Source organism: Melanerpes formicivorus, unplaced genomic scaffold (genome assembly GCF_026170545.1).
Source record: "Melanerpes formicivorus ecotype bairdi unplaced genomic scaffold, bMelFor1.0.p_v2 SCAF_2, whole genome shotgun sequence".
Taxonomy (NCBI): domain Eukaryota; kingdom Metazoa; phylum Chordata; class Aves; order Piciformes; family Picidae; genus Melanerpes; species Melanerpes formicivorus.
Genome location: NW_027142354.1, coordinates 19,833,504 through 19,858,226, shown reverse-complemented (window position 1 = coordinate 19,858,226; position 24,723 = coordinate 19,833,504). Strand labels below are relative to the sequence as shown.

The following is a 24,723-nucleotide window of genomic DNA, read 5'->3' as shown; positions in this document are numbered from 1 at the left end:
GCACAGATCTGAACAACTGTTGTTTGGGGTTAAGCTTTATCTATAATCATTTAGGTTGGAAACAGACATTTGGGATCATTGAGTCCAACCATAAATGTAACACTGCCAAATCCACCACTAAACCATATCCTTGAATGCCATGTCTGCAACCACTTCCCTGGGCTTAATACTTAGAAGCAATTTCTCCAGGCATTTACAGAGCTAAGTTTGGATCCCAGTTTGGATCGTAAGTTCCCTACAGCTGGGACACTAGGAATTTAGGATTATAGTTCAGCTTGATTCTTATTGTTTAAATGCAGTTTGACATAGAGATTAACATGTTGTAATCATTCTGTAGAGACTGAATTTAAAGGAGGAATTTGAAATTTGGATGTACTTTTTTTTTTTTCAGTTCAGTTGCCCCTGCTGTAAACCTATCAGAGAAAAGTCTCATTTTCTTGTGGTATTCTTTTGAACATGCAGGAAATGATTACTGGTTTTGAAATTAAATTCTCTCCTTCTTATAATTGGAATTCTGTTCTGTGATCTTATTTTTATCAGTACTCAAGTGTCTTTCAGTCTACTGTGATCCTAGAACAGAGACATATTTGCACTCAATATTGGAAAGTTACTGCTTTGGTTTTGTCAGGTTCACAAGTTCATCAACAATACTTTTAGCACACTTCATATTTCAAAGAGTACATGAAGTCTTCTACATTGGAATGACAATAAAAGAACTTTTTCTGATAGTTGACATCATGAGGGTTTGGGTTTTTTTCAGATGTGTGGGCAATATACCATTTGATTAAGAACACCAAAGAAATTTAATAGGTTTTAACTATCTTTTGCCTTGAATATGAACTATTACTCCTATCACCCTAACTAAGCATTTTCTAACCTTCCATTAAATATGCCTCTTCCTCAATTGGAAAAATATTTGTAGGTAGCAAAAAACCCCAAACAAACCAAAACCAAACAACAACATAGTCTCTACTGTAGTATACCCACCTTCTCGACAAACATTATAAGGCTCTCATGCTTGAGACTTCTGGTATAAATACATTGACTAAAAATGTTTTTCCTTCACGTCATCTTTAATTCATGCAAAAACATATGTATCTTTAAAGAAGACCTCACAAGTGAAGATGAGCATAGGGGAAAAGTTAAGTCTGTGCAGGTACAAATGGTAGTATCCCTGAAAGAAAGCTGTGCCCATAACTTGACAAATAATCATATAGTAGAATAAAAAGGGGGAAAAAAGTAGGTTGGTGTTGTTCTACATTAAGATTAGTCTTCAGTAAAAGGTTTTCTCAAGTACTTAAAGAACCAAATCACTTTGCATAATAGAAATACTTTTCCAAGAGGGAGACACAAGGAATCAGTATTTACTTCATCTATAGTTATTTTGTCTTGCTCCTAACACTGGTAATGCTTTTAAGTGGAAGTCTTCCATTTACAGAGTGTTTGCAACTTTCTTTTGTTCCTGTCACACTCATTTCCTCCATTTACCCCAAGAGCCTGAATTTATTACTGAGAAAAACCCCAGTCCATGTGCATGGCCTGTAAAACACCAGATATATTTTTCTTGTGCAGCTATATATTTATAGAGTATTTGTCTCCATAGAGATAACTTCTGTTTCTTCCAAGGTATAAATTTCTAAATAACTGGGTTTACTATTCATTCAGATGAAGACTGTAGATTTGTTTCTTTTGTGATGAAAGATGTTAAACTGACTGACAGGAAATTTCTAGAAGTCATTTGAAAAGCTTCATTGCACTTTTACTTGGAAAACAAATACTTTGCATATAATGAACTGCCTGGGTTTTGTCTTTGCTCTAGAGAGGATGAGCATGCCCTCATCCAGCAGTATTGTCAGACGCTGGGAGGAGAATCACCTGTGAGCCAGCCACAGAGTCCTGCTCAAATACTCAAGTCAGTTGAAAAGGAAGAGCGAGGAGAGTTGGAGCGCATTATTGCTGACCTTGAGGAAGAGCAAAGGTTTCGTAATCATCCTACTTGATGTCTGAATTCTAACTGCAGCATGTGCTGTGTATGGATGTCGGTGATGAGAAGAGATCAATCTCTGAGTCATGGTTTTAGCCAAAGAAAATCAATCAAGGCATATGGTCCTACATAGGCTGTTAGGTAGAAGAGGGTGGGTCAGTGATAAAATACCTTAGTTTCACCTCTACTTTAGTGTCTTGTATTTTTTCCCCTAATCCACAAGTCAAGACATTGCATGAGTTACTTGTGTTCTTGGAGGTGATAATACCATTATTTGATCTAAGGAAGTTTTTTATTTTAATTTGCTTGATAAGTCATCATTCTTCTCCTCTTTTCAATATCCCAGGAGCCTGAAGATAGAATATGAACAACTAAAGGAGCAACATCTTCGGAGAGGAATAAACCCTCTTGCATCACCTCCTGACTCTATTGTGTCACCTCAGCATGCTTCTGAAGATGCAGAGCTCATTGCTGAAGCTAAACTCCTGAGACAACATAAAGGTCGCCTGGAAGCAAGGATGCAAATATTGGAAGACCACAATAAACAACTGGAGTCTCAGCTTCACCGTCTGCGTCAGCTACTTGACCAGGTATATGTACAGTGATGTCTTTCTCTTATGTTAGCTTTTTGTGATGGATTTCTTGGTGGAACAGAGGCATTCTTATCATTTCTACCATGAAGACATATTTTTCCTACTCTCTAGTATAAGCTATGGTGAAAGTCAAATGAGGACAAGATGATAAAGAGAACCAGTTTGACTGGAAAAGACCTTTAAGATCATTGAATAAAAACATTATCTAACTCTGCCAAGTTTGGTGCTAAACTACATCCCTTAGCACCACATCTGTGCATCTTTTGAACACATCCAGGGATGGGGATTCAACCACCTCACTCGGGAGCCTATTCTAGGGTTTGATAGCCCTTCCAGTGAATTATTTTCTTTTAATATCCAATCTAAACCTTCTCTGGTGCAACTTGAGGGCATTTTTCTCTTGTCCTATCACTTGGTACTAAGGAGAAGAGACCAACACCCACCTTGCTTCAGCCTCCTTTCAGGTAGTTGTAGAGAGTAATAAGGTCTCCTCTCAGCCTTCTTTTCTCCAGACTAAACAACCCCAGTTCCCTTAGCTGGTCCTCATTAGATCTGTTCTGCAGACTCTTCACCAACTTTGTTGCCCTTCTTTGGACATATTCCCCAATGTCTTTCTAGTTGCGAAGGCCCTAAAGCTGAACATAGTACTCAAGGTGTGGCCTTACTAGTGCTGAGTACAGGGTGACAATTACATGATGGGCCTGCCTGTTACACTGTTCCTGGTGCAGGCCAGGATATTTTGGTCCTTCTTGGCCACCTGGGCACACTGCTGGCTTATAATCAATCAGTTGTCAAACAGCACTGCCAAGTCTTTCTCTACTAGACAGCTTTCCAGCCACTCTCCCCCAAGCCTTTAGTGTTGCACAGGGTTGGTAACTTCTAAAACATTGAGAATAGCACAAGGGCAACATTTTTTCATTAATTAAAAAGCAGGGGTAAGAAAATACATACCCTATTCCAAATCGTGGTGCCACTCACCCTGTATTTGACTTCAATTTTCCAATCTTTCCTTAAGTAATTTGGTTTTGTTGTCACAGTTTGTCACTGAAACCTTTCATAGCATGCCAAAGAAAATGCATTCTATGAATCCAGTTCCTCAAGTAGTATATTTAAACTCATGAGCTACAGGAAGATTATCTGCTCACAAGTAACTGCTGAAGGCAAAAGCCTTTTAGCAAATGTCATTAGCTAGTGACTGTAGGGTTTCTTTTTTGGGGGAAAAAGTTGATTGTTTTTGAAGGCAGCATATGCACATCTAGATTATAAAAATAACAGCAGAAACAACTACAAAGTGTTAGAGATGTCAGTTTGAGGAAAATAAATCTGGATGAGCGTTTTCTCCTAACTGATCTTCGCACTTGGGGCAGAGTACAGTAAGTCAAGTGATTCCAGCCTTCTGTGACTCAGGTGTACATGGTGGAGGATTTCACTAAGCCAAGAAACATTGCATGAACAAGGTATCACAATGACATTAGTTCCTGCTGTAGATGATACTCTCATTACAATGATAAAAATATGTTTATGTGTTTCATTGGCTGACTTTGTCATTTTTCTAGGCTGACTGACTAACTTTAATATGCATTTGTTCCAATGGCTTCTCTAGTCCTCTAGCAGTGTGGTTTTGTTGTCATTAGTGTTATTCTAGCATCTTTAATCAATATTTGAGTAGCTTAAAATGTAACAGGGAAGATAACAATTGGTGAAACTCTTAAAAATAATGCATGAGTATCTTGAGCACTGTGGCCAGTAGTGGGTGTTTCAGAGTGGGCTTTAAAATCTGCAAAGAAATAGCTGTAGAACAGAAACACAGAAGTTCTGCAAAACCAATGAAAGATTATAATTTTGTAATCTATTCAGTATTCTTATAACATTTTTAGTAAGACCTTTAGAGTATACATGTGTGTTGTGATTGAATGGGTGGGTGAAGGAGCAGAAGTTTCTTCTCAGTTCTCTCTGTGTTTTTCTAGGCATTTTGCAGCTTGTGGTATCTGTTAGGGTAAGGTAGAACAGAGCTGACCTTTTCCAGTATTTCTGATCATGTATACCTCGTTTACTATATACTGCTGCTCCTTTGCTCTCTGTCCAAAATGTCCTGCCTCTGTGGGAGTCTTGCCAGGCTTGTGAATGTTTCAGGTGCCATTTCCTAAGGTGTTCCTGTTTCTCCTGTCTTAATGAAGTGGCTGGTATGAAGTCAAGTATATGAAAAGGTCTACATTATTATTTTTATAACATATCTGTGACTTCAATATTACTTTCTACATGCATCTTTTATTTATATATAGTAGAATTAGATAATGGTTGGACTCAATGATCTTAAAGGTCTTTTCCAAGCGAAAGGATGATATGTTTCTGTGGGTGGTTTTTTTGACCTCTTGCTAAGCCGATTCTTTTCAAGCAGTCTCCAAGGTCTCTGAACCTACTACCAAGATGGGGATTCAGATTTTGTAAATAATTCAAATTTTGAGTATATATTCTTTGAAACTTCTTTATTTTACCACTAATACAATTATGAAGCAGCACTGAATCTCATCAGTGCCCCCTTAACTTTCTGAAAAAATGACTGCACTCCAGCATGTTTGGTTTTCAGTCCCCTAGGCCATTACTGTCTGTTGAAAGTCTTTTACTCTTTCATTGACTCGGGGAGGAATTTATCTGAAACCAGAGGAGGATCTAAGGATATTTATTTCCTTTGTTTTTATTATCTGACTCAAGTATTTTTCAGTGCATACAAGGCATACTTTTTCTCTTTAATGAGATGGATGATTTGCATGGAAGATTTTCATGAGTCCCAATGTCAAAATATATAACAACTTAGTAATTGCTATATAATAATTGCTACTATTGAAGGACACAACTGTCTTACAGCAGTTTATTTTCTGTGACAGGCATTTCATGTCAACTGTTTCTCTCTTCTGTCAAGAGCAAATCTTTTAATTTCTTTCTGCCCTCAGCCTCCTGGCTGTTGTTTGGGTAACTAACTTGCCACTAAATCTAAAAGAGACTATCTTCTCCAGAAGAACTTCCCTGTAGTAACAGTTTACTCTAGATGAGAGCATTTTAGGATGTTCTTTAGAGAGCACCTTCAGCAGAAATACATGAGTGTCCTCACTGCACATTTGCCTGCTTCAGGTCACAATTCTAAGGTTACAATACTATTTATATTTTAGCAAGCCCAAAGGATTGGTAGCTGTCACACAGTTCTGTCATTTTTGTCTGCCTGATTGATTACAGTGCCAACGAGGTAGGTGAAACAGAACCGGCATGTGACAAATTTGATACCAACATGTTTATCATACAGGGGGAAAAAAATAGAATCCATTTTCATCTCCTTCCTCAGCCATTTTAGATACTGCATGTGCAAAGCAGAATTATGAAGGACATTTAAAGCCTGTTTGAATTTTTCTCTGTTTGTCTGAGCTACATGAATAGCAGTTTCATATTGGATTTGATATTGAAGTTTATGGGAGCTAAAGTCATCTGGCTTCTAATGGCTATATGATCAGACTGTAAAACATTAATAAATAGGCACTGCATCTGTCCCTCCATCTGAAAACAGAAGAGCTTTATGAAAGGAGGAGAGGAAACTGCTTCTTTTATAGCTGGGAAAGTAAGTCTGGAACACAAGTTATCAACAAACGAAACATCTGTGATGGATAGGGTAAGGGAATTAGCCTATTTGAGATTTCCTCAGATTCAGAGTTTGGAGAGGGGAACTTTTTGGTTTGTTTCATGTGTTTGGCTTTTTACCAAAAGCAACAGAAATCAAGGGAAGAGTAGGTATGGGTATGTTTTACATATCCATTAAGCTGCAGAGCACTTCAGGCTTTTCTTTGGGAAAGACACCAGCAGGAGGAGACACAGTGAAATAAGGCAGTGTATATAAAAATTGGTTAAAATAAGTACCTCCTTTGAAATGTTTTTAAAACTGCTGTAATACATAAAAATACTTCAACTTTTTCAAGTTTTCTAGAGTAGAACTTATCTGCCTCTGCATTGTTATTTGGTTTTGCACAAAAGGAGTTTGAAAACTCCTAGCTCCTCATCCCTAGAGAGCCATGCTTGGTATCCCTGCTTTTTTTTAATTATTATTCAGGAAGAAGCAAGCAGACATATAGTAATATTTTGGGCTATTTTGTTATGATTTCTGCTTAAGGAATGTCTGCTGGGTTGTTTTGGATGAGAATACATAAACTTTGTGGAGCTTGGAGGGGGCTGATGATGGAGGTGATTGGATTTTGTAGGTGTTGTGCAACTGTGCTCAAGTCAAGCATTATTTTTACCCACCACTGCACTCCTCATGCACCCTGAGGCTGTTTTGTCATTTGCAATAGCACTCCTAAGTGGTACAAAGTAGCCTTCACTACTAACACGTCATTTTGGTTTCTAGACATCTTCCTATCCTAATTAGTCTTGACTTTGTAATGCCTTGCTACCCTTGTTGCTGAACTGCAGTTTTGTGTCAAGTCCAGCAACAATTTTCCTTCCTCAGTCATCTCTGCACATCAAGTTTGCATTTTGGATGATGAAATTCTATTTGTTTATTGGGTGGGTGAGCAACCTCTCTGCTGCTGGAGTTTACCTTGTTCTATGCTGAAGTAACTTTTAACCCTCGGAGAGTTTGCTTCCTCTCTTTAGCATTAGAGCTGTAACTTCTTGAACAGAGGGTCCTGGCTATACAGAATTACCTGGGGTTAGTTGCCCCAGGCTTGGTCTATTTAAAATCACCACACTCCTGTTACCTAGACTGTAGCTGAGTTGAAGCCTGATACTGAACGGGATGTTGTAAAACTGCTTGCTAGGCATGCACTGTGCATAGCAGTGTCTTGAACATAAAATCCTTCACTTGCTTGAAAATATTTCTGGTTTTCTTTGTTTTCTATATGCAGAGCAATATTTATTGATTTATTCATTTAGTCAAAACTTGAAGTTCATATTGTCATGCTGAAAGAGAGAGATTTGGAGGATTTGCTCAGCACTTAAGTGAATTTTTCCTTCTATTTCTCCCCAACATGTATGGGAGAAAAAGTATCTTTCATTGTTCCAGAATTTTCAGTTTTATTAAAATTTTATGTATTTTAAACTGGAAATTGTCTAACAATAAATAAATAAGGAATGTTGCCCTTAAGGCTGTGAGCTGCAGAGGAGCAAACTTGTGCACAAATTAACTGCCATTCTGTGTATTACCTCATACATCACATCTTGTAGCTGTTCTAGGTACTGGTTCAATCCCAGTTTCAAAAAGATCTGCAAAGCAGTGATGTTGTTTTTATTACTTCTGTGTCTGCTTTTGACAGACTCACTTAAATAATCTACTCTTCAAGTGCTTGGAAAAAATTTGATGATTTGCAATAAAAAGAATAAATGATAAGGGCAAACATTTCAGCTAAAGTTCTGTAACTACGTCATATGTAAGTACTAGTTCACATGCTTTGTTAGAGTTTTTTTCAGAGCAATCATTTCTGAAGCTCAAATACTGTAATACTACTCCCTTCCTCAAAGAATTACAAGTAGAAAGGAGAAGGCAGGGGAAAAAAGTGCCTGAACAAGATCCCTTACAGTATTTCTGGGGTGTTATAGTGAAGAATTGTTATGGTCCTTTCTTATTTTGTGTTCAGTATGAAGCATATACATGGCTATAACTAAATGTAATGTAGAACATAGATGTTTGATTCTTTGGATGCATGTAGGAGTCCAGAAAAGCTTGCCTACAACACAATCTTCCAAGTAGATCAGTTCCTTCTCATAGGAGATTACATATTACTGTTTTTCTGCAAGTTTGGTGTGCTGCAGACTACTGAGAAGCAGAGTCAGCAGGAGTAATGGTATTTAGATTTAACAAAGTTCTGTTGAATCTGCTACTGTAAAGAGTTCAGAGGAGGGCCATGAAGCTAATTAGGGGACTGTAGCATTTCTTTTATGAGGGGAGACTGAGACACTTGGGGCTCTTTATCCTGGAAAAGAGAAGACTGAGAGGATCTTACTGATGCATGTAAATATCTAAAGGGATTTAGGAAGGGCAGGTCCTGCCTGACCAACCTGATCTCCTTCTATGATCAGGTGACCCGCCTGGTGGATATGGGGAGGCCTGTGGATGTAGTTTACCTGGACCTCAGCAAGGCCTTTGACACCGTCCCCCATAGCAAACTCCTGGCCAAGCTGTCAGCCTATGGCTTGGACAGCAGCACTCTGAGCTGGGTTAGGAACTGGCTGGATGGCCGAACCCAGAGAGTGGTGGTGAATGGTGTCACATCCAGCTGGCAGCCAGTCAGTAGCGGAGTCCCCCAGGGATCAGTGCTGGGCCCCATGCTCTTTAACATCTTTATTGATGATCTGGATGAGGGCATTGAGTCTATCATCAGTAAATTTGCTGATGACACCAAGCTGGGGACAGGAGTTGATCTGCTAGAGGGTAGAGAGGCTCTGCAGAGAGACCTCGACAGGCTGGACAGATGGGCAGAGTCCAACGGCATGAGATTTAACGCATCCAAGTGCCGGGTTCTGCACATTGGCCACAACAACCCCATGCAGTGCTACAGGCTGGGGTCAGAGTGGCTAGAGAGCAGCCAGGCAGAGAGGGACCTGGGGGTGCTGGTTGATGGTAGGATGAACATGAGCCTGCAGTGTGCCCAGGCAGCCAAGAGGGCCAATGGCATCCTGGCCTGAATTAAGAACAGTGTGGCCAGCAGGAGCAGGGAGGTCATTCTGCCCCTGTACACTGCACTGGTTAGGCCACACCTCGAGTACTGTGTCCAGTTCTGGGCCCCTCAGTTTAGGAAGGATGTTGACTTGCTGGAGCGTGTCCAGAGAAGGGCAACGAAGTTAGTGAGGGGCTTGGAACACAAGCCCTATGAGGAGAGACTGAGGGAGCTGGGGCTGCTTAGCCTGGAGAGGAGGAGACTCGGGGTGACCTTATTGCTCTCTACAACTACCTGAAGGGGGGTTGTAAACAGGCAGAGGTTGGTCTCTTCTCCCAGGCAGCCAGCACCAGAACAAGAGGACACAGTCTCAGGCTGCGCCAGGGGAAGTTCAGGCTGGAGGTCAGGAGGAAGTTTTACACGGAGAGAGTGATTGCCCATTGGAATGGGCTGCCTGGGGAGGTGGTGGAGTCGCCGTCACATGGGTTAGTTGATTGGGTGGTGTTGGGTGATAGGTTGGACGCGATGATCTTGAAGGTCTCTTCCAACCTGGTTTATTCTATTCTATTCTATTCTATTCTAAGAGGATTGTGTTAAGCTCTTCTCCATGATGCCCAGTGATAGGACAAGGGACAGTGGGTACAAGCTATAACACAGGAAGTTTCACTTAAGAAAAAAACTTCTACTTTGAGGGTGATGGAGCACTGAAACAGGCTGCCCAGAGACATATGGAGTCTCCTTCTCTGAAGACTTTCAAAACCCACCTGGGTGCGATTCTTTGCAACCTAATCTGGGTGAACCTTAGCTTTAATGGGGGAGTTGGACTAGGTGTGATCTCCAGAGGTCCCTTCCAAGCCCTACCACTCTGTGATTCTGTGAACTTCAGCTGAATGTTCTTTGTGTGTATGTATATGTATGTATCCAGTAATACCATTGTATAGCCTTTATGTGTAGATGGAGCCTCGGCAGACTGTTTTAAGTTGTACATAACATTAGACTGGAATAGAATAATATTAGAATGGAATGGAATGGAATGGAATGGAATGGAATGGAATGGAATGGAATGGAATGGAATGGAATGGAATAGAATAGAATAGAATAGAATAGAATAGAATAGAATAGAATAGAATAGAATAGAATAGAATAGAATAGAATAGAATAGAATAGAATAGAATAAGAATAGAATAAGAATAGAATAAGAATAGAATAGAATTAACCAGGTTGGAAAAGACCTTTGAGATCGAGTCCAACCTATCACCCAACACTATCTAATCAACTAAACCATGGCATTGTGTCTCTATAGCATGTACTTGCAGTAGAACACTGTTTTTAATAATACCATCAACTAGACTCTAAGCAGATTACACTTAAGTATAAATTTTCTTCTAAGAAGTTGTTGGTTTGGTCATTGTCACCCACCCCACAACAGTAGCATAGACCTAAGCCAACTTTCAGGAGGAAAGGAGGAGGAGTACATGAAAAAGGAAAGGGTCAGGATGACTGCATACAAGCCCACCACTAAATTCTGTAGATACAATTTGTCTAAATTTGTGTATTACTGTCTTTTAATATAGCCTGAGTCAGACTCCCGGGTTAATGGCTCTTCACCCTGTGCCTCACCCCAGCATTCTGCCCTCGGTTACCCGCTTGAGCAAGAGACAAGCTCACAGTTTAATCAGACAGGTAAGTGTTTCCATCAGGTGATATACTGTGTGGGTCTGTAGGTGACCACTGAAGAGATTTGCTGGCATCATTCTGAAAAGATTTGTAAATAAAAAGGAACTGATCTTTGTGATGCTGCTGAAAACAAGACTGCAGCTGGAGCTGTTGCTTCTCTACACTTGCAAACAGCTGTGGTATCACAAGAATCCATGTAACTGAATTAAGGATTTCTGTCAAAAGGCTCTTTGGTCCCATCTACTTGAGCAAGTGAATTTACTGGGCAGAGCCATCCTCATTGAAAAGGCAACAAGATTTCACTGAACTGAAATGGCCAACAGCTGTTTGTCCTACAGTGCACATGCACACGTGCACCCAAGTAATCTGTCAGATACAGATGTCCAAAACATGTAATTGAAGCTTCCTGATGGATGCTTTAAAAATTCTTCTGTATCCTCTGTTTATCCTGCTTTTTTGATGAGCTCACCCTTCAAAGACATAACATCCTTAGGAATAATTCAGTATTTAAATGTATAGCCTCTGTACCCGAGGGTATTTCTTGAAAGGTTATTTTAAGTTTTCCAATATCAAAATTCATTAATTTCTCTGGGAATTAGCAGAAATAACTACACACCAGTGAATGGTCAAAACTGGGGGGAAAATAAAATATTTTTAGCAAATTATCTTCAGTGCCATTTTCTCCCTGGTTTTGTTTTCAAGCTCTTGTGTTCTATATTAAGAAATCATTTTATTTCTGTGGAAAATGGGACATATATTCTCTTGCATACTGAAGTTTTTTTTCATTCAGCACCAATGTCTGGTTTTAATCTGTTAGGGAAAACATGGAGTTTCTGATTTAATGCAATGATAGATTTATAAGACATGCTGTCTAATAACACTGCCAGGAACAGAGCCAGTTGTATTCCTTAACTCTTCCCTTGGATAATTTTAAACAGTAGTAAAAAAATAAAAGAATTGCAAGGGAGGATTTTAACACTAGTGAAATTGCTGGTGTATGTTGAATAGAGACCATCTAAAAGATAAATGTTTCATTCAGAAAAAGAATAATGCATTTGCTCTGAAAGTTAGATGACAAATCATCTGAAAATGGAACAGAATTTTAACTGAGTAGCTACTGAGTATAAATCCCTTATCTTGTAAACCTTTTATTTAACTGTAAATTCTTACGTACTTCTTCTTGGCTATTTCTTAACCACTGCACCCAAGATTTAATGCTAAGCTTTAATAGAAGAAATTACTGCAAATCAATAATGTAACTTTCACCTCTCCCAGAGCTGACATTCTCAATGACAGTTTCTGCACACTAACTTACAAAGGCTTCACATAGTGGTTTCCCTTGAAATGTAAGGAGGGTTGGATGAAAACGCTTCTCAGAATGTCGTTGTTGTTTTTATTCTTTTTCATTCTTTCTTTCATTGCTAAGTTAATTATCTTTTTTGTGCCATGTCTGCAGATGACTTGTTAGTTCCACCTCATGATACCAATACAGATCTAACAGATGTTATGGAGCAAATTAACAGCACATTTCCAGCTTGCTGCTGTAAGTGTAACAAATTATGCCTCTTAGTATAATACTGAATTTGAGGTGACCTTTTGAAGGAAAAAAGTCATTCTTGTGTTATTGACTAGTAAAAAAACCTTCTCTCTAATGAGTTTTCTTGTCAAGATGTACAAGCTATGTAATTCTGTTCTTTAAAGTTCCACAGTTAGAGACACTGTTTGTAAAGGTAAACAAACAACTGTTTCCATGTTTCAAGTGGAAGTGATTCACTTGAAACATGGAAAAGCATATAGCTCCATATGGATTTTCAGTTGTGCCCATGTAAGGAAAAAAGGCCTAGAATCCTGTTATCTACTAATGTAAATGTTATATAGAACTTAAGTGAATTTAGGTTCAGATATTCTGGATGCTGGTTTTCTAATAAAACTTGGGGAAAAGGCCTTAGGCAATAGGAGGGACCATAGCCAAATCCTGACTGCTTGAACTAATTATTAAAGTAGTTATTAAACTAATTGGCCATAGGAAGTAACACAGCACATAACAACTTTTCCTGCTTAAGTGCACTGAAAGTTGATATTTTATTCAGTGTCTATTAAAAAGAGATCAAAAGGAAAACTAGTTAGTTTTCTATGCATAGCTTTTGTCAGCTGGCATAAATTTTCACTGATCCTGTTTCTTCCAGCATGCCACTGCACTCAGAAGAGCAGCTGTTTCCAGCAGTATTTCCTTCAGATTATTTGTTTTGGCAGGGGAAGTGAAGTGGCAACTTTGTTATTCAGTGTATTTCTTTTAAAATGCATACATAAATACTTATGTATTTACACCTTCAGCTCTTTTGCCTGAGAAAACCAGTAGTGAAAATTCTGATATATTCTTAAACTTTCAACAGTTCTTTCAAGTGAATGTAGTAATGGTAGTCAGTTTTAAAAGGGTGGGTGCTTATGCCCAGTTCTTGCAGAAGGCTCAAGGCTGAAATCTGTTCTGTTTCGTGAACTTGGTGAACCCTGTTAAAATATGCCTTTTGTCTCCTGTATGTACATTGCTTGGCTGTGAAGAACTGCATCACAGAAGATGCACTTTGTACATTTAGAGAAAGCAAATTAGCATCTAGCAAAAAAAAAAAAAAGGTTGTCCTCTACATTTTCAGGCAGTTCAATAGCTCAGAGCCCATCATCTTGCAAATTAAGGATTTGATTTTAAGGAGTATCTCTTCTTGAAGTCAACAGTTACTGGAGATACTTGGCACAGCTCAAAGGCTGTGTGTGTCTGTACACATCAGTAGCAAACGCAACTCAAGTATCAATTCTTGGGTTTGTAAATCCTGTCTTGCATATATATACGGAGTATGCAGCTACCTGCACGTTTGGCCCAAATGACTTTAAAGCTCAAACAGTCACACCCTGTGTCGGGGCAAGCTTGATAGTGATGGCCATTCTCTACAATCAGGAGAAACAGGAGTGAAAATGTACTCTCTGTGAAACAATATACTGAATGAAGCAGGAGGAAATTCCAAGTGAAAACCATAGCTCCACATCCTTTCATACTGTGAAATGTATCTGAGCATTTAAGGTTAAAAGAAATCACAGTTCCAAATTTAATGTGTGGTGTTTTGTTTTGTTTTGTCATTGACATGCTGCTGCAGAAATCAATTCAAACCAGCATGCCTCTATTAGTAGGTACTGCTTATGTTTTCTATTCTTCAGTTATTTTGTAACATCACTTTCTTGAGATGTTTACTAGCATTAGCTTTTTTAACCACGTAAGATTCCTATACTGGTTTAGAAGCCTAAAATGAGCATTATTAGTCTGGCCTTCTCAATAGAGTGCATTAAACTCTATGTGTTTTGCTGGAGAAGACCATGGCAGACCATTTAGTCCATAATCTTTTCCTGTGGCTGTTGGACCACAGTTGTCTAACCTGTTCTTTAAAGCTGCCAATGATGCAGACTCCAGGGACTTCCCTGGACAATCTCTTTTAAGGGCATCGCTGTATTCCTAACCTTAAATAATACACTTTTCCTTTTATAATTATACACAAACTGCATTTTGTTAGAGTGATCTTCATGTTGAACATATCATGTCCATTTTAGTAAAAAATTTTAAAAGATACATTTTCCCAATGTCATCAATCCTGGTCTCTAGCACCTTGGCTGCAGCTTTCACTAAGAAATTACTAGCATCTAAACCTCATGTGTCTTGCTTTTACCCCATCTATATAATAGAGCTAGTCTTATTTGCTGTATTTGTGTTATGGGTTTCAGGTTATAATTCGTCCTGAAATCAGTAATTCTGCTTTGTCCAAATATCCCTTTTATAAGCAATAGTTAATATAGTACGGTCAGCACTTTTATTAAGGGTGGCAGTTTTGGTTTGTTGGTTGTTTGGGTTTTTTATTTTCCCTTAGATCTTTTGATTATAGCTGTATTGCCTCTTTTCCTTCCTTGTTTATGAGACTGGTCCTCAGAACTAGGCAGGTGTGAACACTGCAGCAGTCTTGCCTGTGTATCTGAGTGAGTTCCAGAACAGAGCTTTTTGAACAGATATGTCATAATACATCACTCATAAGTCTGTATGGTCACAAGTGGTGAAAAAGTGAAGAGTTCATGTCAACTACGCATTCATAATGCTATTAATCTGTTATAAGTAAATTTATATGCAGACAGTTATGTATAGGCTATTGCAATACTCTTGTAGCTTAATTAATTTTGTTAAGATAAGGTTTATTCTGTTCTTCTGTAGTACTTACGTAGCTGGCTTTGATTTTAAACTGCCAAGATGCAGTCATGTAATTTTCTAAACTGTTCCTGTTTGTTTTCTTCTGTTTTCAGCAAGTTTCACTGGCAGACCACAGGTATGACACATGTTTACATACTTGCATCATTGAAAGCAAAGTAAAGCAAGTGGAAAAATTCTGTTAAGCAAAGTGGTCAGGTTTTTTTCCTGTATTTTTAACTCACAAGGCTATTTGGATGCTAGACCCATGGAAGGCTCGATTCTGAAATATCCCAGTTAATAGAAAATTCCTGGTAGTTCAGGCATTACCAAAGGCAGAGGGTGATTCCCAGATGGTCTCACTGCAAACCTCCCCTTACAGAACCATTGGAGAAGGCACATTTGTCTGTTCAGAAACAGAATCATGAAACAGGAGCATGGAAATAGGCCTCATGTTTGAAGGAGCTGAGCCCAAATCCAGACTCTCTGTACTCTCCATTTTTACCATTTGGGCTTCAGATAGGAGAGTAGCTTGCTGAAACTTTTTTTGCTGGGTGTGCAGAACATGGAGAGTCTGTAAGTCATATTTACTGCTCTGGAGACTAACATCCTCTGGGCCTTACTCAACAAGAATTTTAAACACTGCAGTGTAATAAAATGAGGTTTCTCTTAGCTGCGTTCCTCAGCGATTTGCTGAGTCTTGAGCCAATATCTCTAAAATTTTTAAAATGCAGGGGGTTTGGAAAATGGCATCAGAGCAGCTAGAGCTTCCTGTGCATGTTAATGGGGTACTGACGCGGTTGCATCTCATCGTGACAGGCAATGTGAAGTTCATTTGGTCATCGGCCAGTGCTTCCTGATGTGCAGTAGAGTCCTTTTCTACAAACCGCCGATCATGAGTTCCACTTCATCAGAAGGCTGCATGGGACCCTGGAACATGCTGTTCGCTCTGACTGCGTGTTCGACTTGAAATAGCAAAACACTGAATACCCAAAGATGAGGATGTTGTTTTTATAGTACCAGGTTTTCTTCTTCTTCCCTTTCTATGCAACTGTAAATTAATGAGCAGTGGAGTATTTGTCACTGATTTGTATAAATATACAGCCGGGGGGAAAGGGGCGGGGGCTTTCTACACCCTCTTTTTGATAATCGTCAGGAGAATTGCGTAAAGAGTTTGAAGCAAAACGTTACGTGGATACATTCCGTTCAGCTCTTTGCTTTTACCTTGTAAAGTACACTTAGTTATATTCTCACCCATTTAATATTCCATACTGATTATTTATATGCAAACCATCTGATCACACATATTTCAGAATATCCTTGGTTTGTTTCAGTATTGGCTTAGGAAGTTCCCATAATCTGCATTCTCGTTACTGGTTAACAAAAATTGCTATTGGGTGCAAGTTACAGTGTTTCAACTCCATTAAACAAGGTAAACTATGATTTTGACTCATAATCGTCATCCTCATACACAAAAATGAAATTTTAGACTTTGTTTTAGTTATTTCCAGCCAACACACTCCATTTGGAGGATTGGTTTTTTTTAAGCCTTACTTTACTTTGAAATGGGAGATAGCTCACAAGAGGACTTAGATGATAGCTTAAGTTGTTTTTAGTAAGGTCTAAGTTAGTGTAATCTTTCCCAACTTTGTTCAGAGACAAAGCTGTGCTGTTCCCCACTGTGCCAAACTTGCTTCAAGTTTCAGAATTTGCAGTCTGTAAAGTAAAGCTAATTTCTGTGAGATCCCCTTCTTTTGTCTGCCTCTTAGAAATGAAGAGACAATTAGAAAGCCCTTTCCAATACTATGAGTGATGGAACATTTTCTTCAAAACTGCAATACATTTAGATACTATCATATGGCATTGTAATCTTGCAACTCATCTTTACCTTTGAAATGATTTATTTATGTACCTTAAGTAGATGTAATTACATGAATGTTATGTAACTGATCTGCTGATCTCTAGTTTTAAGGTGATCATAAGATATTTTACTGCCTTTACAGAATTTACAAGACTGCATGGACACTTGCTTTAATTTCAGCACATACCTTTAACTGGTACAACTGCATGCAATATATTTCATGTATAGTGGAAAGACACTAAACTGTGTTGCTCTTAATTATTCCTGAAGAAAAAAAGAAAATAATCGCAAAATGGTATTGGAAGAGTTGTACATTCTCTGCTGCTGCTGGAAAATACTAAAGGACATTAAGACAGCAGGCCAGGAATCTCTAGGTTTTGTGAAGTGGCACCAACTAGACTGTCCTGCACCCACAGTATTCACTCCTGGACTGCTGCTGCTCGAGAAGTGATTCAGGCACAGTGTTGACCACTGTTCTAGTGTTGGCTGTGGTGCCAGTTCTTGCTAAACCCTTTGGCAAATTATTTAACCACTCTGCCTCTGTTTTCCCATCTGTAAAATGGGGATGATAGTACTTACCTCTCAAAGGTGTTGTAGGGCTTGCTTAGTGTCTGAAAAATTCTGTATAACTGCTACGTATTACTCCTGAGTGAGTGGAACAAAATTGTCAAAATGGGAAGAGAAGATGCTGGGTCCTATAAATGCTTTATCTATTAAAAAAAGTAGTGTAGATACTTTGAGAAGAAAAAAAAACAACCCACATTTTACAGAAGAGGAAAGCCATGACCACCTTTCTACCTCAGGCCTATCTTCATGAGTAGTATTGGAAATAGCTTTATATTCTGTTCTCTGCAAAATACTTTGCTGTTATCAAGCTACATCATTCTCTAGGCAAAGAATCCTTAAAAATACCCCCATACATAAGTAAAAAAAAAAAGTCTCAATAGTGAATTTGGTGGCTTTTATTTTTGTTCTCAATATGAGGTTATGTATAAAGTTGTTTTTCTGCCTGTGTTTGTATGCAACCTTTGTCCTCTGCTGCCAAGTAAATGCTGCTTCAAACACTACATTGTAACATTCTTCCTCTGAGACAATAATAAATAAAAGGAATATATTGCATTAACATGAGCAAAAGTATGGTGTTCTTTAAAGTTTGGTGCTCTTCAAGGATGGCACTTCTCATTGCTAATTTTAACACAGAAGTGCTGTGATAGTCCATTTCGGTGTGCTAGCACTTTTGGAGTGTGGTTTGCATCCATATAAATGGGATTAAGCAGTGGTTTCTCCTCATAAATCTGTGCATAATTTTTCCAGTTTTTCATCTGCAGTGATTTAGTCTGGAATCCTCAGTTTCATGACAGATACTAAATTTGATCACTGAGATGCATACTGCTTTTCTTTCAAATATGTGATATGTACGTATTACAAAACAGCAGTAATGCAGGAATCCCTGCCCAGTGTTAGAACTGCAAATTAGTCTTCAAGTTTTGCTGGCATTCAGACCACAAGCTTAGCTGAAGCACAGCATCAGGTATTCAGTCAGGAAACGTAAGCTCTAGCCCTGCCATGTGCTGATTTTAGGTATTTGCATTAAGCTAATGTAAATTGCATTAATGACTGTGTCTAAGAGGAAAGAAAGTCCACAGCCTTAAGAGTTCTGTTACTTACAGCAATAGCTTTCATGTTCACTATTTATTAAAATACTGCTTTTATTAAAAAAACTCTAACAAATGTAAAATGTGTCAGAGTAATACATTTTCCCTCAGTTTGAAAGGCTGCTTAATAAAGAAGTTTTAGGGAAGAATCTGTTTTTTTTCACTTGGCATTGAAGTGATTCAGCAGTTAACAAGGAATTTAATCATAGAAATAGAAATATATTGAGCCAAATTAAGTTCTGTATTTAGAATAATAAACGTGTCAAAGAGGAGGAGAGTTGGAGATTAAAGAATTTATTAAACCACAACATCTGTCTTTTCAAGGGGTAAACATTTTAATTATGCTTGTAGAGTTGAAGGCAGCAGGAGAGAAACACGGATCAGTACCAGGGCCTGACTTTCAGTACAGTTTATGAAGTGCCCAGATGTACAACTTGCACCCTCCATCACTAAGGTGACAGATGCCAGACCTGTGTAATGCTGTCACCTGTGAGGAAGGTACTCTCAGCTTAAAATCACACTTTTGATCTGTGCCATGAAAGGTTCATGGTTCTTTTCAGGAGGAACAAAGGGGCAACCACCACTCACAGAAAACTACTGTGGGAGTTTTCTCAAGTTGGGTAAGGGCATTGGCAGAGCATAGCAACTTCTGGTCCTCAAAGAACAACACATTGGTAAGTACTCCTTCCCTTTTCTGCACAGCCTTTTCCTTTGAGCTCTAACCAGCCTCTTATGCTGTTATTTTATTTGAAGCTTTTTAGGAGAACAGTTAGATGGTTGCAATGAAGAGCTCTCAGTCCAAAATTTGTATCTATCCATCTAATTGGGAGAGACAGCCTCCTCCACAGCCCGGTATGCACAGAGTGGTTCATAAGTGTTTAATTTTTCATTACAAAACACCCTTCAGCTGGAACATTACTATCAGATCAGTTCATTTTCTCAGAGAAGATGCAAGATTGATGCATTTCATTAAAATCAGGGTGCAGAAGTTCCTCTACTATTGGGGCTTAATCTTCAGAACTTCCACTGTGAAACAGCTCTTCTTCAGTGGTATTTCTTTTTGGACCAGATGTTCAAATCCCAATATAAAGACAGTGGGGCCAGTGTCTTATAATTCAAGTAATTCAGAGATATTGGACCCAGACACAAACTATCACTATATGCACAGCAATTCCTGTCACCAGTGTCCTAAGTCAGGGGTTCTGTCCTCTCTTCAGTAGGCACAAGCCCTACAAGGACAGGCTGGGGGAGCTGGGATTGTTTAGCCTGGAGAAGAGGAGGCTCAGGGGAGACCTTATTGCTGTCTGCAACTACCTGAAGGGTGGTTGTAGCCAGGAGAGGTTTGGTCTCTTCTATTAAGCAGCCAGCACCAAAACAAGAGGACACTCTCAAGCTGCACCATGGGAAGTTTATGCTCGAGGTGAGGAGAAAGTTCTTCACTGAGAGAGTCATTTGCTATTGGAATGGGCTGCCCAGGGAGGTGGTGGAGTCACCATCCCTGGAGGTGTTTAAGAGGGGGAGTTGGATGTGGCACTTGGTGCTATGGTTTAGTCATGAGGTCTTGGGTGACAGGTTGGACTTGATGATCTTGGAGGTCTCTTCCAACCTTGGTGATTCTGTGATTCTACTAATTCAACAGCTGAAAAATTAGAAGGAAAAGGAAAAGCTGAATGCAGGCAAATTAAAAACTTATTACTGTAGTGGACAGCTTCAGGTTTATGCAAAAGACTGGAATATTCTTCTAAACATTTTACAATACAAACTGCCTTTTGGAGGGAGTTTGCTCATTACATGTGTTTTTTGTTGTCTACTTGGAATGGAGTTGCCCCAAGAAAAACCTTCTCAAAGGTAAGCATTTACACCACAGCAAAACTGAGTAATGGATCATGTGTACTGTCATGCAGATGTGATGTTGTGCCATATGGCTGAGAATTCTGCCATATTGTCCCACAAAATCAGTAACAACATTAGTCTAACAAATCCGGCCAATGTGTAAATTAGTAACAGTGGGGTATGAAAAAAAAAACAAAAAACCAAGCAACTTTTAGTGGAAAAAAATATTTGAGCAGGAAGGGATCTGTTCCATCTTACAAGTGAAAAAGCTCTCAGGAATCATGAACCATATGCTGTGTTCCTCAAAATGTTCCTTTGGCCAGCAAAGGTGAAATCTTTCTTGGCTTGCCTGTCTTTGGGAGCCTATCTTCTTTCTTTAGTGCCACTTAAATGTTCATGACGTGCCAGCAGAAATTACACTCTTCTCAGCTTAAATCTATGCATTAGAACAGCTGCATGGAAGTGCAGCAGCTGGTTTCAGAAGAGGAAGGTAGTGGTTTCATCAACTGCAGTCCTATCTGCCTCTGAGACACTAGCAGAGGAGCTGCCAGAAATGGGATGATTTGGCTCATTCTCCCAGGTGTCCTAGTGCTGCAGCAAACTGTTGCAGCTAACACAAAGGGATATTTTAAATTGAAAACTGCTGTATGTTAGTGTGCACATTGAAAGTGATAAACCAGGGAGCTGAATAGCATTCCTAAGTGCCAGCCTTGAGTAGATTCCCTCAAAAGGGAAAAATAGCACCACCACAGCAAAACAGACGCTATCTGTCCTATCTCATTGTCATCTCTGAAACATGAAGATGAACTATTCATACTCTCATTGGTCATTCTCTTTATAGAGCCAGATAAACACTTAAAAAATGTCTTAATTTTCTGCCTTCTAATAACCAGTATTTACCTTGGAGAGTCAAGGTAAGTAGCTCATTGGAAGATGTCTTCAGCTTACAAAAAAATAAATCAGAAAACCACACAGCATTGCTGCATCGCCTCATCTGCACAGAATGGAATTCTTTTTTGCATCACAATAACTGAATATATTTTTTGACTATGATTTAAGTTCTGTGAAAAATGAGCTAAAGGTACAGAAAGGCACAGCATCCTATACCAAGTTTGTGTGTCTCATAAGCTAGGTATAATGGAATTAGGTAAAAGGCCACATAAATGAGGCAGTCTGAATTTTACATGGAGGTAGGCAGCCATTTGATTAAATACAATAACCTTTCTGAATCCTAGCCCAGGTGAAGTGGAAGTTGGTGGGTAGCTCATAGGACTACATCATGCCAGATTATTTGGTGTGTAAACCTGGCCCTGCAAAAACAGGTAGCAAACCCATTCATTTTTCTTTGCAGGACATTTTGCATGTTGAAAGACTATTTTTATGATTAGCAGTTCATAGCAGCTGTGCTTGACAAATGTATTTGACAAATGTAATCGATGCTAACCCACAAATGAAATTTCATTCATTAAAAAATACGGAGTGTGAATAGAAGATACAGTAGTAACTGCCACTGATAACCCACATTACTGATTTAAATGCAAACTTAAGTAGAGAAAGCTAAGGGTTACCCAGATCCTCCTTCTTGAATATTGGAATGAGATTTGGTGTCTTCCAGTCCTTGGGATCTTTCTCTGATTCCTATGACCTTCCAAAGATACAGAGAATGGCTTTGCAATGATACCAACCAATTCTGGCAGCATTCATAGATACCCCTCATCAGATTCCACAGACTTATATATATGTACAGTTTGTTTAAATGTTCCATAACCTGATCCTTTTCCACCAGGGAGGAGTACACTCTCCAGACTTCTCTGGTCTCAGGCACCTGGGATTCTTGAAGGTTAGTCTTACAAGACCAAGATGAAGAGTGTATTCAGCACCTCAGACTTTTCTGTGTCCTTTGTCACCAGCTCGTTTTCAGCAATGGACCCATGTTGTCCCCAGTCTGCCTTTTGCTGCTGATGTACTTCTCAAAGGCTTTCTCATTTTCTTTTATATCCTTCACTAGGCTTTGGTCTTTCCTAACCCTGTCCCTGTGGTTTTGGGCAGTATCTCTATATTCTTCCTAGTCCCTGAACAGGCTCAAGTCTGGTGTCTTGAATCCCAGGGATGTGACCTTGCTTTTTGCCTTTCTCCTTTTTTTCTTGGAATCCTAAGCTTTATAATCTCATGGTTGCTACAGCTAGGGCAGCCCCTGACCTTTACATACCTTAACCATTTTTCCTTCTCTATAAGTGGGAGAGGTGGTCCAACAGGGTCCCTCCCCTCACCAGATGCTCAGTCCTCTGTATTAGGGAATTGCCAGAGTGCACTCCAAGAAAATTTCCATCCTCAGTTAGCATAACACTGAGCCAATGCATTACCTTGCCCTGAAAAAAATCTCTTGCCAAGAGATGTATGACAGATGAGTAGGGAGGGACCCTATAAACACATGTGCTTTGGATGATTTTGTTTAATATCTGAAAGCATTTTGGTGAGCAGTTGTGAGGAGTCTAATGAATGGCTGTGATGCACAGACAGGCACACAGTAAGAAAAACTATCCAGATGTATTTCTGCCTCTCCAGTCCCAGCAGCCCTGCTGGAACAGAAAGTGTAGCTCTGACCTACTTGCTTTCAGCAGGCTGTAATTACAGCGCCTATCAATTTTCTATAAAAATACAGATGCGAGCAAATGGAAAACCCAAGTGGCTGAAACATGAGCAGAATAAGAATGTTATTTCATCCCCTAAATATCAGGTCCTGTGAAGATGATGCTTGCAGGCTGAAAAGTAAAACTAGTTCAAATGGCAGTAAACCATCAAAATAAAAGTGGACTTTATTGTGAAATATGAGCCAGGGTTTGTACACAAACAAGATATACCATGGTATCCATCTGTCTGCCTCCTACACTCATATTTTTCCATCTCAAAATGTCTGCTTGCTTGCTGAGGAAGGAAAATTAATTATTGCCTTAGTTAAAGACAATTATTTTTGGTTTTGAACACCCATTTGATTTCTCACGGTGCAGTTTGTGATAACCAGTTGGTGACAAGGTGTTGAGCCAGGTGCCCAAAGCTGGACGTATCACCTAGTGAAAGGGAATAATCACTCCCAGTAGTAGGTGATAGATGAGACTGCTGACTTCCAGGTTAACCCACTTAATATAGACCTCAGTAGCATTTGCAAATAAATTCCTCTGATAACTATTTACATTATTATGGCAAACACTTTGGTTGTTTAGGTGGGTTGGATTGGTTGATGGGTTGGACGCGATGATCTTGAAGGTCTCTTCCAGCCTGGTCTGGTCTATTCTATTCTATTCTATTCTATTCTATTCTATTCTATTCTATTCTATTCTATTCTATTCTATTCTATTCTATTCTATTCTATTCTATTCTATTCTATTCTATTCTATTCTATTCTATTCTATTCTATTCTTAGAATTAACCAGGTTGGAAAAGACCTCAGAGATCAAGTCCAACCTAATACCTAACACCTCATGACTAACTAAACCTGGTTTCCTACAACTCACAGTACTTGTAACATTATTGAGAAAAGTGGGATTAGGAGATAACTATTTTCTCAAACGTCAGTCTCATTTGTTTCCTTTTCATCTAGGCTTGCTTTCCAGGCATAGACTCACAGGTGTGTTTTTGCTTGGCTTCTTCCATTCAGATGTTCAGAACATCTCTGAACATAAAATCTGGCTTTTAAATTAAAAATGCTGTAGGATTGTCAGAGTTGTTGATTGCTCTATTATTTATGACCTCTCCCATGTCTTAGAAATTACCAGTAAACTGGACAAAACTGGTACACTTTCCATTTCTTTGCCCAGAGCAATGGTTTCATTGAACACTTGTTAGAAAGTTTGACTAAAATAACAACTTAGTGTAATGTCATTGTACACAATTAAGTTTTATTTCTCAGAGGCTGATTAACACTCACTAATGAGATGTCTTCATGATACAGTTGATTTTAAGGCTCTTTATTGTTCAATGCAAACCAAACCAGGAAGGCATAATCATGCCTTTCAAAGGCATTTGAAAAATACATCAGGATATATGCTGCAGTTTAAGTCTACTGGCATTCTGCAGTTGTTGCATTTATCTCTTAGCTCTTAATGCAGTTGCAAAGGGAAAAACAAGTGATAAATTAAGATTATAGCACATCTGTTTGTACAAAGATCCAATAAAATATGGCACATTAATGCAGTAAACATCTTAAATTATGAGTGATTTTTTTCTGTAATATCTTTTGCTTAAATATTGACAGATGCTTAAGAAAATCAG

At 38.9% G+C, this 24,723-nt stretch overlaps 1 protein-coding gene across 7 annotated transcripts in view; it reads left to right on the top strand.

Moving 5' to 3' along the window:
* The window catches only part of UTRN (utrophin), a 389,650-nt gene extending 371,561 nt beyond the window's left edge, over positions 1 to 18,089 (top strand). For 5 of the 7 annotated variants that reach the window (XM_068152489.1, XM_068152498.1, XM_068152480.1 and 2 more), the window contains 6 exons: positions 1,820 to 1,978; positions 2,331 to 2,574; positions 10,787 to 10,895; positions 12,346 to 12,432; positions 15,222 to 15,244; positions 15,925 to 18,089. In XM_068152489.1, the coding sequence (XP_068008590.1) occupies positions 1,820 to 1,978; positions 2,331 to 2,574; positions 10,787 to 10,895; positions 12,346 to 12,432; positions 15,222 to 15,244; positions 15,925 to 15,933 (631 nt within the window). In that variant the 3' untranslated portion in view covers positions 15,934 to 18,089. Of the gene's footprint in view, positions 1 to 1,819; positions 1,979 to 2,330; positions 2,575 to 10,786; positions 10,896 to 12,345; positions 12,433 to 14,035; positions 14,070 to 15,221; positions 15,245 to 15,924 lie in introns of all 7 variants that reach the window. The other 2 variants (XR_010989004.1, XM_068152511.1) reach the window with 2 other exon arrangements.
* The last annotated feature ends 6,634 nt before the right edge of the window (positions 18,090 to 24,723 follow it).